General features: G+C 55.0%; 2 protein-coding genes across 2 annotated transcripts in view; both read left to right on the top strand.

Annotated features, from left to right (window-relative positions):
- The window catches only part of PIK3R6 (phosphoinositide-3-kinase regulatory subunit 6), a gene marked incomplete at both ends in the record, with an annotated part of 46,855 nt that extends 33,094 nt beyond the window's left edge, over positions 1 to 13,761 (top strand). The window contains 10 exons of the mRNA XM_082861803.1: positions 378 to 801; positions 1,154 to 1,232; positions 1,856 to 1,978; positions 4,877 to 4,987; positions 6,221 to 6,311; positions 6,603 to 6,673; positions 7,383 to 7,473; positions 8,674 to 8,789; positions 12,930 to 13,042; positions 13,608 to 13,761. Coding sequence (XP_082717929.1) covers positions 378 to 801; positions 1,154 to 1,232; positions 1,856 to 1,978; positions 4,877 to 4,987; positions 6,221 to 6,311; positions 6,603 to 6,673; positions 7,383 to 7,473; positions 8,674 to 8,789; positions 12,930 to 13,042; positions 13,608 to 13,761 — 1,373 coding nt within the window. The remainder of the gene's footprint in view (positions 1 to 377; positions 802 to 1,153; positions 1,233 to 1,855; positions 1,979 to 4,876; positions 4,988 to 6,220; positions 6,312 to 6,602; positions 6,674 to 7,382; positions 7,474 to 8,673; positions 8,790 to 12,929; positions 13,043 to 13,607) is intronic.
- A 2,865-nt stretch (positions 13,762 to 16,626) lies between these two features.
- MFSD6L (major facilitator superfamily domain containing 6 like) lies at positions 16,627 to 18,414 on the top strand (the record flags this gene model as incomplete). Its single annotated transcript, XM_082860589.1, has 1 exon — positions 16,627 to 18,414. The coding sequence occupies one exon, from the start codon at positions 16,627 to 16,629 to the stop codon at positions 18,412 to 18,414; it is 1,788 nt and encodes a 595-aa protein (XP_082716715.1).
- Positions 18,415 to 19,587: the final 1,173 nt, after the last annotated feature.

Here is a 19,587-nt window from a genome sequence, read left to right as displayed (position 1 = left end):
CAATAAAATGAAGGTCGATTAGAAAAGCCAGGAGCTGATGCTCTGTTATCTGTGTCCCGGGGGAAACTCTGGGGGGGCTGGAGAATGGAGGATGCCAATGAGCAAATATGGAGAAGAGGGCTCCAGAGTCAGAAGGCACTGCATTAAGCTACAGGACTTCTCAGAGCCTTTAAAATGTTTACTTGTGGCAGGAGTGTGTGGGGTTCTTAGTCCCTGTTGGCCACAGAACCTCTGTTCCTTCACGGAGCATCTCATGGGGCTTCTGTTCAGCTAACCGTGTGTGGGAAACACGGAACCACTGGCCTTGCCAGGGTGGGGCCCTGCCAGCCTCGCGTCCGCTCTCCGCCCTGATGGTCCCCTTTGTCTCCGCGTCCCAGGGAAGGAGCTGGTTCTCTTCCTGCGCCCACGATCCCAGCTGCGCCTCAGTGCAGACTTGGAAGCCTTGGATCTGCAGGGCCTCCTGCCAGACGGGGAGTTGGCCCGGGCGTCCATGCTGTCCACCGACAGCGGCATCGAGCGGGACCTTCCTTGGGGGGCCGACGAGCCGCCCACACCTGGCAGCCCCGAGGTGGAGCGAGCCAGGCTGAGGCGCAAAGGGGGCATCAAGAAGCGGGTGTGGCCCCCGGACATCCTGATGCCCGGCAGCTGGGATGGGCCCCCGGGGCTGCACCAGAGGACTGGCAGTCCCAGCGGGGATAGGGGGCTGCTGCCTGGGGTCTCCCGGCTGCACACGGCCCGGGTGCTGGTGCTAGGGGACGACCGGATGCTGGGGCGTCTGGCCCGGGCCTACCACAGCCTCAGGTAGGGCCCCGAGGGGTGGCTGGGGATGGTCGGGGCACAGGTGGGCCCAGCCTGTGCTGGTGAAGGATGGAAGGGTGCGGGGGGGGGGGTGGCGCTCAGGAGGCCGAGGCCAGGCTGGGATGGCAGAGGATGGTGCACAGTAATCCCCCTGCCCCCGCACCCGGCCACCACGGAGCACTGTGCTTCCTGCTTTACTGCACCCATTCTACAGATGAGAAGACAGAGGTTCAGAGAGAGTAGGTCAATTGCCCAGAGTCAAGAGATAATAAATAGCAGAGCCAGGATGTGGAACCAAGTCTGTCTGAAGTCAAAACCCCTGCCCTCATGCCTGTGCTCTGCTCCCCCTTGCCAGGAAGCGAGAGACCCAGAAGTTCTGCCTCACCCCCAGACTCAGCCTGCAGCTCTACTACATCCCTGTGCTGGCATCTGAGGTGGCTGGATGGGGGGGCGGGGGACGTGGGGGAAGAGATGGAAGGTGTCAGGAGCGGGAACTGGGATCGTTCTTCCTTAGGATGTGGAGCTGGGAGAGACCTGGAGGCTTTCTGTCCCAGAAGCCACAGACGTGGGCCCTGGGGGCTGCATGTGGCCAGAGAGAGACGCTCTCTCACTGGGAGCATCATTTTGCTTTTCTAACGGAATTAATGGCAATCTTCTCAAACGGGGCTCTCTCGCACACACACACCCCCTCAGCCACATACACACCACCCTTCCCGGGGGGCCGGGAATGAAGCCGTACCGGCAATTTTTCTTTTCTGTCGCCCACTCTGCTTCTGATTGGAAAGCATTAAATTCAAGGCAATACTCGTCTCTCCCCTTTCAAGGCTGATGATCATTTTTCAGTGTCCCTGGCGGGCATCCTCAGGGAAGGGGATTCCAGCTTCATCTCAGGTGTAAAACAAGTCTTCACAAATCGACGCCCCAAGAGGTTGAGTGATTTGGCCATATTCCCAGAGCTAGTTTGCCCGGGACTGGTACCTGGGGACCCTCCGATAGGAAGAGAGTGCCAGAGAGGGCCTGACGGGTCTGCCCTGTCCCCTTGTCCCTCTGTCCCCAGAAGCCCACAGCATCCAGGCATTCGGAGCTCGGAGAGGTGGCTGCGTTCCTGGGCCGCGCAGACCCGTGGTACGAGAGCATCGTCAACACCCTGTGCCCCGCCATCCACAAGCTGGCAGAGATGGTAGGGCAGCGAGGGTAGGAGGGCTGCAGGGAGGTGGTAGGGGGTGTTTTCTTGACCCTTGACCTCAAGAGTCAGCCCAGGGAGCCCCATGAGGGGTGAGGCAGGAAGGAATACAGAAGAGGAGCCCTAACCAGCTAGTGGCTGGAATTCACTCGGAGCACGTACCAGGCACCTACGGAAACGCTATGGAGAAGATAACGTAAAACATTCTTAAGTGTGTAGGCCAATTATATGCCTTCTTCTGTGAGTTGCTTGTGCTATTTTCTCTCCAACTGCAACAGTTCATGCTTCCTGAGCGCTGCCCCATGCCAGGCACTGTTCTAAGCACTTATACGCAGCAGCCCTACCAACCAGGTACTCCTGTCTGTCTACAGGCGCTATTGCCACTGCATCCCCATTTTACAGGTCAAGCAGCTGAGGCACAAAGGGATTAGGTCACTTGCCCAAAGTAACAGAAGGAGTCCCACCTGGAATCAGGCAGCTTGATTCCAGAGCATGTTCTCTGAACCACAAGCCATAGTGCCAATCCCCCACCCCAGGCAGCGGTTGGGGGGCAAGGAGAGATCATCTTTTACTGATTTGAAAGGCCTTCCCTTTCTGCTGTCATATGTGCTGCAGACATTTTCCCCCACTTTTTTATTTGCCTATCAATTTTGTCAGAGTGGTTTTTTTTTTTGACTTACAGAATTTCAATATTTTTACCCTTTATGATTTTTCCCTTTGGAGCCATGCTTTGAAAGGCCTGCTCCACTCCAAGATTAAGTAAATATTTACTGATAATTTCTCTAACCATCTTATGGTCTCAATTTTTACATGTAAATAACCTATCTGCCATTAATTTTAGTATGTAATTTCATTTTTTCCAAGTGTTTAGCCAGTTGTCCTAAAGCTATTTATTGCGTATACCATCTTGCCCCATCAATTTGAAAGGCCACTTTTTTTTGTTTTGTTTTGTTTTGTTTGTTTGTTTTGCGGTACGTGGGCCTCTCACTGTTGGGGCCTCTCCCGTTGCGGAGCACAGGCTCCGGACGCGCAGGCTCAGCGGCCATGGCTCACGGGCCCAGCCGCTCCGCCGCATGTGGGATCTTCCCGGACCAGGGCACGAACCCGTGTCCCCTGCATCGGCAGGCGGACTCTCAACCACTGCGCCACCAGGGAAGCCCTGAAATGCCACTTTTGTCATTTACTAAATTGTCACACGTGCTTGAGTTGATTTCTGGTTACCTATTCTTTCTGATTCATCTATTCATTTTTGTATAAATTAGCACTTTTTAATGTCAATGTTTGGCACGGCACATCTACCCCATTACTCGCTCAAAACTTTCCAGAATTGGAAAGTCTTGTTTCTTTATATTTCCGGATAAATTTTAGAATCCCTTTGTCGAGTTTTATTTTTAATTCCCTTGGGATCTCGATTGAAGTTTGGAGAATTAACACCTTTAGCACATTATGTTACACTCTCTGGGGGTGAGGTATAACTTCACTTATTAAAGTCTTCTTGTATCTCCCTCAGGTGAGTTGTACAGTTTTCATCATATAGATTTTACCCATTTCCTGCTAAATTTATTCCCTATGTTTGACGGTTTTTTCTTATAGTTGTGGATTTTTCTCCCATTATATTTGGGTAGTAGTCACTGCTAGTATAAAAGGAGGTTATTGATTTTTACATAATTACTTTCTAACTGGCCACGTTTTGCTTCATTGCCTGATTGATTAGGCATCTTCTTATATTCTAATAAAGATATTGGAGATAGGTATCTTTTCTGAATTATTACTTATCTGAAAATGTCTTTGCCTATATATGAAAGACTGTTTAGCTGGGTATTAAAATACCTTTTCCTCGAAACCTGGAGGATACTAACAGGAGAAACATCTGATGCAGGGTCTCATTTATACTCCTTTGTTGGTAGCTGTTTTCCCTGCCAAGACACAGGTAGGATTTTTATTTTCCCCTGCTCTCTTTCCCCTTGTAATTAACAATTTATGTGGCCCTTACACTTAACTCCAAAAGCAGTTTCCACATGAAGAAAATGGAAATAGTGTGAACAATGGCAGCACTATTAGAGTAAGTGCATAGTTCCTCGGTGTGAGCTTTTTGAAAGGAACGAGATTTCAATAGACCAGATGTGAAAGTTAGAAGAGATATTATAAGATTGGATATGGGTGAAATACGCTGAGCTTCTTTCCAACGCTGATACTATCAGACATTATATAGACGTTCTGTTTACCTGAAAAACCCATTATGCTTTATAATCATGTGGGGTTGGGGAAGGCCTGTAGGACACGGCACTAGTCATTTCCCAATAGCATGTAAACATTAGCTCATTTATTAATATATTCAGATGCCACAAGAACTCAAAGAGACATCAGATCATCTGGTTCCAGCTCTCATGCCCAAGCTTACCTGGCTAGTGAGTAGCTAATGCAAACTAGAACCCACTCCAGTCTCTCTCATCATTACTTACATTCTCAAGCATCTTGTCTACCTCAAGCACCCAGCACAGTGCCTTGTACACAGAGCTGCCCAATATGTCTGTGTGTGATTGAAGTGAATCAGAGTCCCTGAGATGGGGATTTAGACAGTCATCTTTTGATTAGGAGCAGAAATCGGGTGGTCGGAAAGGCTTGGACTGTTGAAGGACCAGCTGGGTTCGTGTATCACAGAGGGCACATGGGGGCTTTGGAGTTTCTCTGTTAAGAAAGTGGTGGGAATTCCCTGGTAGTCCAGTGGTTTGGACTCAGCACTTTCAGTGCCAGAGTTCGGGTTCAATCCCTGGTCGGGGAACTAAGATCCTGCAAGCCGTGCAGCATGGCGAGAAAGAAAAGAAAGGAAAGAGTCAGCTCCCACAGTAGGCTGGAGGAAGCTGGCTGAAGACAGTACCTCTCCCTCACTCACAGCCTCTCTCCCTGGACACGTCCCAGACCGTAGACCCCTTCATCCTGGATGCCATCACCTACTATGTTCGCATGGGCACCCAACCCATCTATTTCCAGATCTACGCAGTCAAGGTAAGCTTCCCACCCGGGGCTCCAAGGAGACCATGGCAGCCTGCTGGACCCCAGGACCCCACAACCTAAATACCCTGGCTCCAGGGAAACGGGGGGCCAGGATGCAAGTCATAAACTCATCCAGACCTTCTTGGTGGTTAACTTTCTCTTCTTACTCTCTGGATGAGTCAGATAATTATGAACTCCCAAGGCCTCAAGTTCAAGCAGAAGCAGGTCTTCTTCATGTGGAAGGTTCTCTCCCTTACCTCACGTCCTCCCCTTCATCCTTGCTAGCCCTCACGTCCTACAGCAAAACTGCCCTCATCTCTGCTCCTCTCAGCCCGATTGGGTGCTTCTCCTGGGTGCCCCTGTGATGCCCTGGGCATCCCTCTGACACCTCACTGCCACTTTGTCATAGATCTGCAGATACCTGTCTCTCCCCACCAAGACTCTGAGTCCCCTGAGATAAGAGACTGTCCTTTGTTTATCTTTGAATGTCCTGCTATTAACACCATGAAGTGTGTGTGTGTGTGAGTGTGTGTGTGTGTGTGTGTGTGTGTGTGTGTGTGTAAACCAAAGAGCGTGTCAGTGTGGGACCGGCTGGGTGCAGTGGGTGTAAAGTTAGAGCCTGTGTGCGGTGGTAAGAAGTTCATGGCTTTGCCTCCTGGTCCCCCCACCTGCTCACTGTGGGATCGCGGTACCTCTACCTCTCTAACATTCATTTTCCCCATCTTCAAAATGGGAATAGGGACTTCCCTGGTGGTCCAGTGGTTAAGACTCCGCGCTCCCAATGCAGGGGGCCCAGGTTCGATCCCTGATCAGGGGACTAGATCCCACACGCATGCCGCAACTAAGAGTTTGCAGGACGCAACTAAAGATCCTGCGTGCCACAACTAAGACCCAGCACAGCCTAAATAAAGGCAGAAAGAAATATTAAAAAAAAAAAAAGGTGGGGCTGTCTCAGTTGGCACAAGCCTTTCTCCTTTCTGGAAGGCAGGTGCAGTGTAGGAGGTGGGACAACGATTTAAAATAGGAATAATCTTCACCACAGGGCTCCTGTGAGAATTCAAATGAGTAGAAAAATAAATTAAAAGGTAGGGGAAGATAAGGGCAAGGAAGTCGGCCCATGGAGGATCTGAGGGCGGCGGTGGGCACTTGGATTAGAAGCCCGCATCCCGGGCTGCGGGGGTTGGGGGGAGCTGCCTCTGCTGGGGTCGGCCTCCTCCAGCCTCCCTCCTCCCCGCCTCCCTCCAGATCTTCCTCAGTGACCTGAGCCAGGACCCTGCAGAGGACATCTTCCTCACCGAGCTCAAAGTCAAGATCCAGGACTCCAAGTTCCCCAGAGGTGGGCATCTGTCTCCCCTTTCCCAAAGCTTGCCCTGGCTCAGCTCCTCAAGGCCCGCTTCCAGAAAGTCCCCCCATCTCTCACCTAGTGGTTCCCCCCAAGCCCCGTCCCACCTCTGCTGAATACTGGGGGGCTTTGCCCTACTGAAGGGCAGCCTGGCCCCCCCCCCAGGGTGCTGCCTTTCCGTCCCGGGACAGATGCAGCTTCAGCTCCACCTCAGGGAGGTGGGGAGCCAGGGCGGGAGGGACGGGGACCTCCCGCCTTCATTCAGCCTCTTCTCGTCCCCTGCAGAGAGCCTTTCACCCCGGAGGAGGGGCGTGGCCGAGGGCCCAGGGGCTGAGCTCTCTGTTCGCTACCAGAAGGTCAGTGTGTGTGGCGTGGTCAGCAGGTGGCCCGGAGGTTCAACTGGGGGGAATCAGTTGTCAGGGACATCAGGGGGAGCGGATAGAGCCAGAGGAAACTTCTGCCCTTTTCTCGTGGCTGCCCCCAGAGTTTCCCAGCCTCCAGGGAGTTTTGCAGGGATGGGGGGGTTACAGTTGGCCTTCCACACAGCCAAGGAGGCGATCTGACCTAAGGAACAAGGCGCTGTCCCCTTGCTCAAAAATACCCTCCTCGGGCTTCCCTGGTGGCGCAGTGGTTGAGAGTCCGCCTGCCGATGCAGGGGACACGGGTTCGTGCCCCGGTCCGGGAAGATCCTACGTGCCGCGGAGCGGCTGGGCCCATGAGCCATGGCCGTTGAGCCTGCGCGTCCGGAGCCTGTGCTCCGCAACGGGAGAGGCCACAGCAGTGAGAGGCCCGCGTACCGCAAAAAAAAAATAAATAAATAAAATACCCTCCTCGCTAGCTGACCCGATGTATGGGGGCGTAGTCCTTGGTCTGGAAGGCTCCCTGGGCTGAGTGTTCTGAGCCTGCATCCTCTAGCTCCTTACTGGACATTAGTGACACGGCCAACACTCAGGGCAGGGGCGGGAAGCGGGGGATGGGGGGAAGGGGACAGAAGCAGGACTGTTGACATGGTGTCGTGTACCTTGTCCTGAGGACCCCCCTCCGTCCCCACATCCCCCTCCCCAGGCCCTGCTCAGCCACCGCACCCGAGAGGTCACCGTCTCCCTGCGGGCCACCGGGCTGGTCCTAAAGGCCCTTCCAGCTGGTGACACTGAAGGTGAGGGGCTGGGCACGCAGAGCAGAGACAGGGAAGGACACGCACGGGAAAGCAGGGGCGCAGAGGAGAGAGGGCGGAGAGAGAGGAGACCGGCTGAGCCAGGGGAAGGAGCCTCCCTCCCTGTCCCTGGGATCACGGAACGTGGTCGAACTCCTACCCGTGCTGGGCCGGGAGCTGGGCGCCAGGCTGCCCGGGCGAGGACCCGCCTGGCCTTCAGGTTGGTCAGCATCGAGCAGCGCTGGGTGATGCTTCTGCCGCCGGATGAGCCTGAGCTGGAAGGTGGAGGGACCACGCGGAGGGGTGTACGTGGCCTCGTGTACGTGAAGGAGACGTGTGACTTTGGCAATAGCTCTAAGACAAGAGGCGGTCACAGAGCAGTGGGGCAGGAGCACAGATTCTAGAACCAGATGGGCGGGCTTCGAAGCCGAGCTCTGCCGCGTTTCCATCTGTGTGACCTCGGGTTACTTGTGACCTCTCTACCTGTTCGTTCATTTCTAAAATAGAGACAAGATGCTAATGTATGTGCACACGGTAAACTGTAGCGTCAGCCCTATTGTTAAACTTTGATTTCTTCTGTTTCCCTTACAAAACTCCCACCCCATCCACCCCGGCTCTAACTCCTGAATCTCCTCCAACTTTTCCATCACACAGTCCTATCCGAACTGTTCTTAGATCTCTAAGAACCCTCCTTCGTCGGCAGGGAGGGGTATAGCCGGGCAGCAGTCACACAATAATGGTTTTTGACACATTATACACTGTGAGGAAAGTCAAAGAAATGCTCTCGACATGTTGGGACAGATGCCCTCCTACAGCCCCTCTGTCTTACACACCATCCTGGGCTAGGTGTTCCTGCCATTCTGAGCATGCCCAGTGGCTGCAGAGGAACTTCTTCCCGTTGGAAACGGGTACAGGAGAAGGTGAAAGAAAGGATTTAGGTTGGTGATGTCTGCTATGCCTCAGGATACAGAAATGTGGATTCTCCAGGGGAGGGAGAAGGATGATCTGGAGGGAACTGAGGCTTGGCGGGGACCGAGGCGGAGTCAGGAAGTAGGGGCTGCGCAGGGTGTGGGGAGGGGTTAAAAGGGGGCGGGGCAGTAGTCAAGGTGGGTTCGTGTCCTTCTTGGGAGGTGGAGTCTCAAGCTCCCCTCCTTCCCTAGAGGCCCATTCACAGCCCCTCACCCACCATCTCATTCTTCCCAGTTTCAGGGCCCACCCACTGCCCCCCAACTGCTGCTCCCGAGACAGACCGCACATGCCTGAATATTAGCGTGACAGAGGTTGTCAAGACCTCCAACTTGGCAGGAAGGTCCTTCTCTGTAAGTACTGGGGAGATTCATGCAGGGTGGGTGGCGGGGAGCCCAGGGGGAGGGTTTCAGCGAAGGGGGAATGGACTCTTGAGCCTTTCTGAGCCTTTGCTGTTGAAGTGGGTCTTCCTGTTGGAAAGAATCTGCTTTCCAGTCAGTCTGTTTGAAATACTGAGCACCAACTGACGTAAGGCACTGGAAGAGTTAAGGCCCCGCCCTCCACCTCCACCTGGACCCTCTGAGGACCTAAGACGCACCCAGATAGTGCAAAATGCACCCGGGTTCTGGCGTCCCCTGCACACGGCAGCTAGACTCCCAAACAGCAATGGCCCGGCCTTTGACCACATCAAACCAGCTCTTTCAACCTCATCACCCTACCGCCGCCCTTTGCCCTTTGCCCTAACCCTTACCGATACTCATAGAGAGTCCCTTATTGATACAGACATAGGACCCGCCCATTTTCTCCCTATCTGATGGCCTCTCTGGACTTCGCTGCCCTACTCGGCTGGGTTTGGAGCCCGTGATCATACCTGAACCACGTTCTCAAGACAGCCTCAGCTTCCCCACATCGCCTGTCAGGCAGACACTACCTTTAGGTCAAGCCGCCCACTCGGTCTGATGCTCAGGTGTCTGAGTGCTTCCGCGATACCCTGCATCCACGAGGTCAGGGCCGTGACCTTCCACCTCATCCCAAGCCTTGGCATCACTCAGCCCTTTTCTCTGGACTCTTTTTCCTAAGCCGATTCCTTAAATAGCCACTGTTCTCCACTTCAGTCCATGGCCCACTTCTTTTCTTATTCCCTGGACTCTCAAAACCACGTCCATGGCTTTAGTCCAAGTTGTTAAGGGTGCCCAAACCTTTATCTCCTGCTCTGACATTCATCCCTGAGTGACTGACTCCTGCATTCAACTAAGTTAGCATGACCTCCGTGTCCCACGACACCCCAAACTCAAGATATTCAAAACCAGAGCCAGTGCTTTCTAGTAGTTAAGAGCTCTCTGGAGCCAGACTGCCTGGGCTCAGATCTGAGCTGTCATTTACCAGCTGCGTGATTTAGGCAAGACACTCCAGCTCTCTGTCCCTCAGTCTCATTATCTGGAAAACGGGGACAGTAATGGTACCTACCTATCTGGTTGTTGTGAGGATTAAATGATGGTGACATGTCAAGCTTCTAGAAGAGTGCTTGGCCAAGTCACAGCTATATATGTATTAGCGGCTGTTTTTATTTCATCCCCTCCTCCCCTGTGTCTTGTCTCTCATTCAGCGGGACCATCATTAACCAGTCACCTGTCCCGGCAACTTTGGAGTCAGCTCAGATGCCTCCCCTCTCTCACCTCCCCGTGTCCACTGGTTTTCTCTCTCAAACACTCTCACACCTCTCTCTTCCTCTCCATCCTCCTTCTTGTGGTCCAGTGAGGTTGACCATCTGTCCCAGTTTGCCAGGGACTAAGGGGTTTCCTGGGACGAATTGGTCACCCTTGGGCCAGACCTTCATCCACCCCCTTCTGGACAAACGCTACAGCCTCCCAGCCGGTCTCCCCGATGTCATTCCAGTACTCCTGCAATCCACCCTCCACACCTTTGCCTGCATGATCTTTCTAAAACAGAACTCGGACACATGACTCTGTGCTTAAAATCCCTCGACCATTTCCTACTCTCCAGGGCAGAAGGGCTGAGAAACTTCAGTGTTGCATAGCTTGGTTCCGCTTTCTCTCCATCTGCAACCCTGGCCACCCACCCCTGCGTGCACTTTACACGGGGGTATCTGTGATACCGAACCAAACCTGGGTCCCCTCGCCTGCACTCAGCAAAGCCAATACACTGACACCGGGTCGTGGCGAAGGAAAGTGCAGTGTTTATTGCAGGGTGCCAAGCAAGGAGTCCAGGGCAGCTGGTGCTCAAAACCACCAAAGTCCCCGATGGGTTTCAGCAAAGCGCTTTTAAAGGCCAGGTGAGGGAAGGGCGTCCCAGTGCATGTGATCAGCTGGTGCACAGCTCTCGGATTGGCTGATGGCGAGGTAACAGGGTGGTGTCACAGCAGTTAACGTTATCAATCCTTAGGCGCCAGTAGGTCTGGGGGCTGCGTGCTCATGGTCATCAAGTAGTTAATTTCTTCCATTTGGTGGTGGTTTTAGCATCTGTAAAACAGCTCAGGAAATGTGCATCAGATACTGTTATCTAGGTACTTCGGAGAGGAGCTACAGCAGAGGATATGGGGGAGGGGTCTGTCCGGGGTAGCTCCCATAGTATCCTGCTCGGTTCCATTTGGAAGTGTACTGGCAGACCTTCCTCTGTGCCTTTGTTCACGTGCCTTGCTTGGCCTGAAACCCCGTGCCTCCCTTTCTCTTCCCCATCTTCCTTTCATAACCCCTATTTCTCTTTCAAGATGAAACTCAGGTGTTATCTCCCCCAGGAGGCCCTTCCCTCCACCTCCTCCACCACACTCCCCATTCCCCACTCCCCGGAGAGCTAGGGACCCCACCTCTGTGCTTCCCCAGAGCCCTGGGGACAGAGCCACTGAAGCATTTGCAAAACTTGTCAATGACGTGATCTCGTGGCTCAGGCCCTATCTCCGTCTTTCCAGCGCCCACCGTGGGAATGGCCCACAGCAGGCGCGGGCTAGATGTTCCCTGATCATCTGATCCAGCCTCCACCTATGCAGGATCTCACCTCTAACCAGAGTTCATCTTTTCTGGGGCAGCCTGTGCACTGGAGGAGCGCTCTGACGGGCTGAGAGCTTTGTACTGAGCTGAGATCTTCCAACAGGACAGCTCTGTATTTGAGCTTCAGGTTCCAGGGTGGACCTATTTACCTTTATGTATTTCCCCTTTCAAAGTCAGTTCCTTACCACGGTTTCTATTTTTAATGACCTCTTTAAATAACCTGGTTGTGAGCTTTTTGAAAATCTAAACTTACCACCCTAGCGAGTTCCCTTTTACCTCTGTACTGTCTCGCTACCTACAAGGTAGTGGCAAAGGTGAGACATAAAAGCACAGAGTGATTAAGAATCATATCCAAGGTCACACGGCTAATAAGTGGCAGAGCCAGGATGAGAACCCCGGTGGTCTGGGTGTAGAGTCTCCCGGGAGATTCCTGCACACTCTGCCCATAGACTCCTGGCCGCCAAGCCCACCTTCCACCGCACAAAAGCCCAGCAGAAATGCCTGGACATGCTTGACCCCCCGCCCCAGGTTGAGGCTCTGTTTGTCCCTCTGCTGTTTGACAGTAGGAAGGTGGATCAGCCCTGCCTGCAACAGGGAGCTTATGAAAAAGGCCCAGGCCGGGGCTGGACTCCAGACCACTTAGATCAGAATTTCTAATTTTATGCTTTGGAAAGGTGACTCCAGGGGTTGAGAATACTTGAATGAGATGGAGGCTAAGGCTCTAGAAACTCCAGTGCTCTGTGGTGGTGAGCCATGCAAAGCTGCCGTCCACGTGTGCTATGGGCCAGTGACCGGAAAGGCCCTCAGTGCCCCACCTGGAGCCCAGGATGCTCTACGTTCTCTGGCCAGGGGGAGGGGTCTCTCGGGAGCAGCCCCCTCAGGTCACGGGTTGGAGGGCTGCCTCGGGGCTGCCTTCCGCTGCTCCTGGGTACTTTCTGGAGAAGCTGCGCAGGGCTGTGGGTGTGGAAGGTGGGAACACCATGACCCGGGTTCCCCGTGCAGAGGACGTAACTAGCCCCGTGGTACAAACTGGTACAGGCTTAGTCTGAGTCATGGGGCTAGGTGGCTGTTTTCCAGACCCTCTGTCTCTGCCCCAGGGAAATAATTTTGTATGCAGTCCAACACTGAGTACAGGGGTCAGGGCTTATAAAAACCCTGAAGTAGCCCCAAATTACGTACATAACATGCCTGTCAAAAAGGAGGTGCTCAGGTCACTTCAGCACCTGGCAAGCTCTAGCTGTAGCATCCCAGGTTGTGTTTGAAATTAAGGACGACAGGTGGGAAAAAGAACTGTGGGAATGATGGGAGAGCCAAGGACCAAGGCTGCCTAGAAGCATCTTACGCAGGCTTTCACTACTCAGGGTCACTTGCAAGAAGAGAGGCGGGACCCTTGGGTACTGAACTGAAACACACAGGATTCCAGGGTAGGAGGTGTTGGCCGGGCCATCCGTTACCAAGGTGATGCTCCCCGAGCTGTCTCTGTTGCAGACGGTGACAAACACCTTCCGGTCGGCCAACGTCCAGATCCAAAGCCAGGACCAGAGGCTGCTGACACTGTTGCTGGACAAGGACAGTTGCCGCGCGTACAGGGATGTGGCCAGGTGAGGCTGGGCTCCGTGCCCCTGGGGCAAAGCTTCCCGGCTGCCGGCCCCGCCCCCGCTCTTGCCTGAGCCCTGAACGCCTTGTTGTGGTGGATCGTGGGCCAGGCAGGTATCCCTGATGGGTGTGGACTCAGGTGATGACTTAAATCCAGGAAGAAGAGCAAATGACGGCTGACCTTGGGCAGTAGCTGAAATTCAGTTCTCCCGAGATTCTTCTACAAATGCTCAGCCTGCAGCCCTCCCGATCCAACCTCCTGTGCTGGCACTGCCCCCAACACAGGCTGCCCTTCTGTGGCAGCTACGACCCAGTTAACACGACACTTACTGGTGTCCCCTAGGGAGGTGTTTTTGGGTCAGGCAGGCGCACAGGGTGACCCGTTCAGGCGTATCCTCCTCTCTGTGCGTTCGCCCCAGGCTCAGGGTACCCTTTCTCCTTCTGACTCTTCCTCTTCCCTCTGCGGAGCCCCCTTGTCTATACCCGACAGTAAAGGGGCCACGTTTAAAAGTTCCAGGCAGATCTGACCCCTGAGATGGGTCTCCCGAGCTGGCCTCTCTCCGCCCACAGGTTCGAGGTTGCTCCCTGCCCAGAGCCGTGTTCTGGGGCCCAGAAATCCAAGGTGCTGGGACTCAGCTCACACCAGGAGGAGATAGAGAGGACCAAAGCCAAGGCCAAGCCCCTTCGAATGCCCATCAACACGTTCTCTGGCATCGTGCAGTGAGCCCAAAGGGGCTGTAGAGTCGCTGAGTCTGAGAGCAGAGGGCCCGAGAGGAAGGATACACTACCCCACCTGCCCCAAACACTCACAGCAACGACTAGAACGAGGCTCCCTGGGGCGGCCTCCAGCCACATCTGAAAGCCAGCAAGTCCCCGGAGCACAGGGAGCTGGCCGTGGCGGGTGCGGTGGGGCAGGGCCCACACGAAGGGCCGAGGAGGCCCTGGCCAAGCTGTGCGCACGAAGCCCAGCTCCTCGCGCCTGTGTCCACTCCCTCGTTGATTTCCAATCCCTGCCTCTCCCACTCAAGCTCCCCACCCGGCCCTTAAAACCAAGGTGAGAGCTGCTGTCCCGTGGCCTGGGGCAAACAGGACGTGGGCAGCTGCAGCCCCTCCCGCCCAGTCTGTTCCCTCCCCTCTAGCGGGCCACTGCCCACCTCGCCCACTCCCAGGCGGGCGTCCCTCCCGGTTGAGAGGAAATGTCAGATTCAATAAATGCACACTAAAGTCTTTCTGCTCTCATCTATATCGAGCAATACTTGTGTTTTAGTAGAGAGCAGAGGCACTACGTAGTCTAACCTAATGACTCTGCTTAGGCCCAGGTAAGAGCTTGGTGAAACATTCACTGGTGTGTTCTGTCCACCTGCCCGGCCCCCTCCTCGTTCACGTTCACTGAGGGCCTCCTGATCAGAGATGTCGCCAGAACCGAGGTGGGAATGCAGGCTCATTTCAGAGGAGCCAGAGATTAAAGACATCAAAATTCTTGGCTTTTGAGTTCAGATGTTAAGTCCATACCCATCCCCTGGGCAATCCCAGGGGACGGCGGCAGTGGGATGGAAGAGTCCCTTCCAAGTTTGGGACCCAAGAGTGGAGAGGTAAGCACTTCACTTTTGGCCTTATTGCCCTGGGAGTGGGGACAGGTCTCAGAGCACGTGCTCAGAGCCTAGGGGCATGGTGTAAGAGGGGCTGCCTGGGGGCCTAGGCAGATGGGCCCAAGAGCAAGCTTAAAGAGAGTCCCCGTGCCTCTGTGAGCACGGGAAGCAGGTACGGTTTTCCCCAGGTAGTTGAAAGCAAACAAGCCCAAGGTAAGAGGTGCAGCCGTGAGTGGCTACAGGGACCACAGAACCTAAAGCCTGGATGTGGACCGCAGGCACCTTGATGGACACTACGTGGCGAAATCCCTGCCCCTCAGTGGCGATCCACCCTGGACAGGTGAAGACCGAGAAGTTGATGGATGTGCGGTCCTCCACCGAAGCTGCCCCTGCGGAGCCCGGGAAGGACAGGGACTAGGGACAGCCCTGAATGTAACGGAGATGGTTTTAAACAGGAAGTGACTGATATCACTGAATTTGAGTGAGTTTATCTGAACATGGCTAGACTTTCTTTTTCTGTCGTTGGGGTTATGTAAATTGATTCATATCAATTTGGGCAACAAGTACTAGGTTCGTGAAATAAACAGCTGCAGGGTTTACCAGCTGTTAGAGTTAGGTGAAGGCTCTGGGCCTTCTCCCCCAACAATCTCTCCACCAGCTTACAAAGAAAGTACGTCATAGACCAGATTCTGCTGCCCACTCAGATATGCATCCCCACCCCCAGTCAAATTAGGTGCTCCGAACAAACCTTGCTTGAAACCTTCACGCAAGGACACTGGGTGGCTGGACACTGTAACGTGTCCATCTCAAAGTAAAGTCTTCCCTTCCAAAGGGTCTGGACTGCTGGAACCTCCGGATTCTTAATCCTGTTCACCAAGGGAGGAGATGCCTCCAAAAATTATAAACAATCCATGTGACTTGGACACCACGAATTTCACCAGCGAAATTTTGCCAATATCTCTCGGGATGATTAACGAATCCACTTCCGTTGATCTGAGATCATTAACGTGCTTATATTCACTGCCTCTGGAGTGTGACTTGGATGAAGTGTTAGCTAACCACCTCTGGCGTGTGTATTCCCCACATGGACAACTAAGCGCTCTCAGGTGTCGATTAAAGCGATCCGGTACATGCATAACGTTGGCCGGGGGTGGGGCTGAGGGTGGGTGCTGCACGGGGCTGCCTGGAGGAGCTGCCGTCTCAAGACCACCCTCAGCTGTCAGTCCCTCTCGGGGGATTGTCTCCACTGAAGAAAACTGTGTCACCTAAGGTCGTGCCTCTTCCAGAGGCAGCTCACATCCAATCAAACAGTTCTAGGCCCTGGGGACAAAAATAGCACTTGATTCCAATGGAGACAGACAGTCAACAAGAGAGACCCGTGAAACAGAAACCGGTAGTGTGTCTGACAGCGATGCGCACCACGGAGGAAAACAAGCAGGGGAGGGGAGAGTGTGAGTCTGGGGAGGGGGCGGGGTTTGTCAGCGAGGGTAGACAGGGACGGTCCCTGAGGGAAACAGGGTCGTCCTTGATCGGGGGCCCATGAGCAAAGACCTAAAGAACACGGGGCGGGGGGCATATCATGAGTTCCACTCTCGCGCCTCCCCAGCCAAGTTTTACTTGCCTGAAGCAGTTCAGGGATCTAACTCAGCACCGTGGGCTACGCGGGGGCCCTGGGGGTGGCCTCGAGCGCACCCAGCAGGCCTCAGCCCGCGACCCTCCTGCACCTGCGCACGTCTGGCTGGTGCGGCGGCGAAGGCCGTGGGGCGTGGCAGGTGCGGCCCGCAGGTGCGCCGGCCCCGCCCCTTAGGGGCGGGGCCACTTCCGGGTCGGTGGCCGGACGTGGGGCGGTGGGCGGCCGTTGACCCGGTGACCGCGGCGCCGCCGGAGGCTGGAGCTGCCGTGCGGCTCGCTCCCGCCTCCCTTCAAGGGATATGGCGCCGCGCCCGCCCCGCGCCCCGCCGCGCCCTCCGTCCGCCCGGGTCTGACGGAGCCGGGCAGCCATGAGCGCCAACCCCCAGTGGGACACCAGCAGGGCGCTGGGGGTGGCCAGGTTCTTCCATCTGGTGTGCGGGGTCCGGGATGCCTGCGTGACCCCGTTCCTGACCCTCTACCTGCGGCAGCTGGGCTTGGCCGCGCCCTGGGTGGGCATCCTCATGGGAACCAAGCACCTGATCGCAGCCTTCTGGGCTCCCTTCTGTGCCTTCCTGGCCAAAAGCTACCAGAAGCGGAGGGTGCTTCTGATAGGCTCGCTGCTCGGCTCGGTGGGAGCCAGCCTGTTGATGGTCCTGGTGCCGCCCTTGGACAGAGACCCAGGGTACCGCTCGTGTAACGGAAGCCACAGTGTGACCGCCACGGTCCCACCACCGGCGGTCGCACTCCCCGTGAACGTCACCTCCGCCCCCGAGCCAGCTCCGAACTACCCAGCGCCCAGCCTCCCAGCCGAGAGGAGTACTGGGGTCGGCCCAGGCGATGGCTTCGGAGAAGGGCCTGGGGAAAGTGGCCACGAACCTTTCAGTCGTCTGCCCAGCTCCTTTGTGGGCTCCATCCAAGGAACCAGGACCACGTCCCGAGTTCTCCTCCATCCTATTACTTCAAGAGTGAAAGATACTCCCCAGGAAGGTGCTTTTAGGGTGGTCAGTCCTGCCCATCCTTTGCTTGCTGGGGGTACGGCGTTGGCAAGTCCGGCCAACCAGTCGGCAGCCAGGGGGATGGCGGGGGCCCTCGACCTCTCCTCGGAAGGGTTGCGGTGGACTTTCATCCTCTCCCTGGGCTCCATGGTGGTCTGGGAGCTGCTGACATCCCCTGTGGAGCAGGTGGCCGATGACAGCCTTTATGAATACCTGGATTTTGTGGACGCCACTGACGGCTACAGAAGCCTGTGGATCTGGAGGCTGCTGGGCATGTCGGCAGGCGTGTGTGGCATCTCAGCCTTGGTGGGGCAGCTGGACTGCTTCCTGATGACAAGTGGCCCCCGGGGTGTAGTGCACTTCTACGGCTACTCACTGGTCAGCACCCTGGCTTTACTGGTGAGCATTGCCTTTCCCGTCCCCATCTGCAGGCGGTGGGAGCCCAGCTACAAAATGGTCAAAGCCCTGTCTCTCGTAGGCGGTGACCCCCGCCTCATCACCCTCGCCCTCACTGTCTTCTTGATAGGAACCGCCACCAGCACCGTGCAGAACTTCCTGTTCTGGCACATGAAAGACCACGAGAGCACCGAACCGGTCATGGGCGTCTCAGTGGCCCTGGGCTTGCTGGGGGAAATTCTGCTTCATCCTCTCAAAACTCTGTTGCTTAGGAAGCTGTCCAGGGTGGGCACGGTGGGGCTAGGGCTGGGCTGCCTGGCAGGGCAGCTTCTGTATTTCTCTTTCCTCTGGAGCTGGTGGTCTGTCCTCCCCGCTCAGCTCTTGAGCGCCGTCAGCCACGGGGCTCTGTGGTGGGCAGTCGGGGCCTCCATAGAGCATCTGGCCACTCCCGGAACAGAGAGGCCTCTGAGTGCCGTGTTCCGAGACCACTTTTACGGGGTCGGGGCCAGCCTGGGCAGCTTCGTGGGGGGCTTCGTGGTGATGCACTTCAGCTTAGCTGTGCTCTACCAGTCCTGCTGTGTGGTCCTGTTGCTCTGGCTGGCCTTGTTCCTGTCCATCCAGTCCAGACTGCCCCAGGAGCGGACAATCAACTACTCTAAGCTGCTGGCCGTGGAGGCCAGTGACACGAGTGATTCTGAGCAGGGGACCGAACGGGACTGGCTTGTGAAGGCCATGAGAGACGAGCACTCAGACTGGAGGGGCTGAGAGACAGTCAGGATGCGCTGATCTGGGGAGGAGCCAAAGGGATGGACAGCACTTAGCCTGCTGGGGACAAACCCCATGAGTCCTGCCAGGAGTGCAGGGAGCCTGGGAGACAAAAGCATGTCTGTGCCAAAGCCCCACGGGAGCATCTCATCGCATGATTTTCTTTACTTTTGTAGTAAAAGGAGATTTAACTTTTGGCTGTTCAGTCTTTTTAAAATAATGGAGCAAGAATACATTTGCTAAAAAACAAAACATTTCCCTTTGTGGTCACTCTTTTTTGGCGTATGCGGTTTGCAAGAGCTTTGCGTGGTGCTGTTGATTTCAGCCACGACTGAACTGCTCAGGTGAAACCGACGGGGCTGGGAAGGCGATGGAACTGCAGGACTCAGTCGGCGGAGGGGGCAGCAGCCTTCGATGAGTCGTGCACTTTCCTGTGGATCTTAAGGCTTGAGCCCGAGCCTATAAAAGCCATGCCGTGGGCAGGTAAGGATGGTCATGAGAACCGAAACTCTTCTCTCTGTCTCTCTCTCGCGCTCCACTAATGTACAGTGCCCACAGTCACACCCAGGGACTTAAGTCTCCAATACGAGAAAATGATGGGAAGTGTAATGTGTGTTTGGGGGGATAGGGGGTGGAGGTGAATAGGTTTTCATTCTTACTCTCAGATGTGTGCGTCACCAGAATGGGGTCCTTCGACTCGTCTTCCATGCTTAGATGAGGGCAAGAGCCGCTTCACGTCCTCTGGACTCCCATTTTGCAGGCTCCACCTCTCAAGAGCACATGGAGACTTTCTGCATCTGCTCCGTGAGGGTGCGGCAGCCTCCTTAGGGCTAGGATGCTAGTACCTGTGCCATTGGGCCTCCCACAACAAACCTATGAATAAATCAAAGTTGTTCACTGCATTTTACAAGCAAGAAAACAGAGTCTTAGGAAAGTCACACATTGGGTCACTGTCGGAAACACCTCCAGAGCCCTGATCTCCTTCCCGCAAATCTGGTGCATTTTCCGCTACGCCAGTAGTTCCCAAGGCTGGATTCAGACACCAGCCACAAATTCGGGGGTCCCCAGGGCTACCCTCACTTCTGACCAACTGGCTACAAATTTGGGGTTCCCACTTTCCCCCTCAGGTTCAATAATTCACTAGAATGACTCACAGGACCTATGAAAGTACTA

This window comes from Leucopleurus acutus, assembly GCF_964270905.1.
Source record: "Leucopleurus acutus genome assembly, chromosome: 19".
Taxonomy (NCBI): Eukaryota; Metazoa; Chordata; class Mammalia; order Artiodactyla; family Delphinidae; genus Leucopleurus; species Leucopleurus acutus.
The sequence above is the reverse complement of the archived record's forward strand: the minus strand, read 5'-3'. Positions and strand labels throughout refer to the sequence as shown.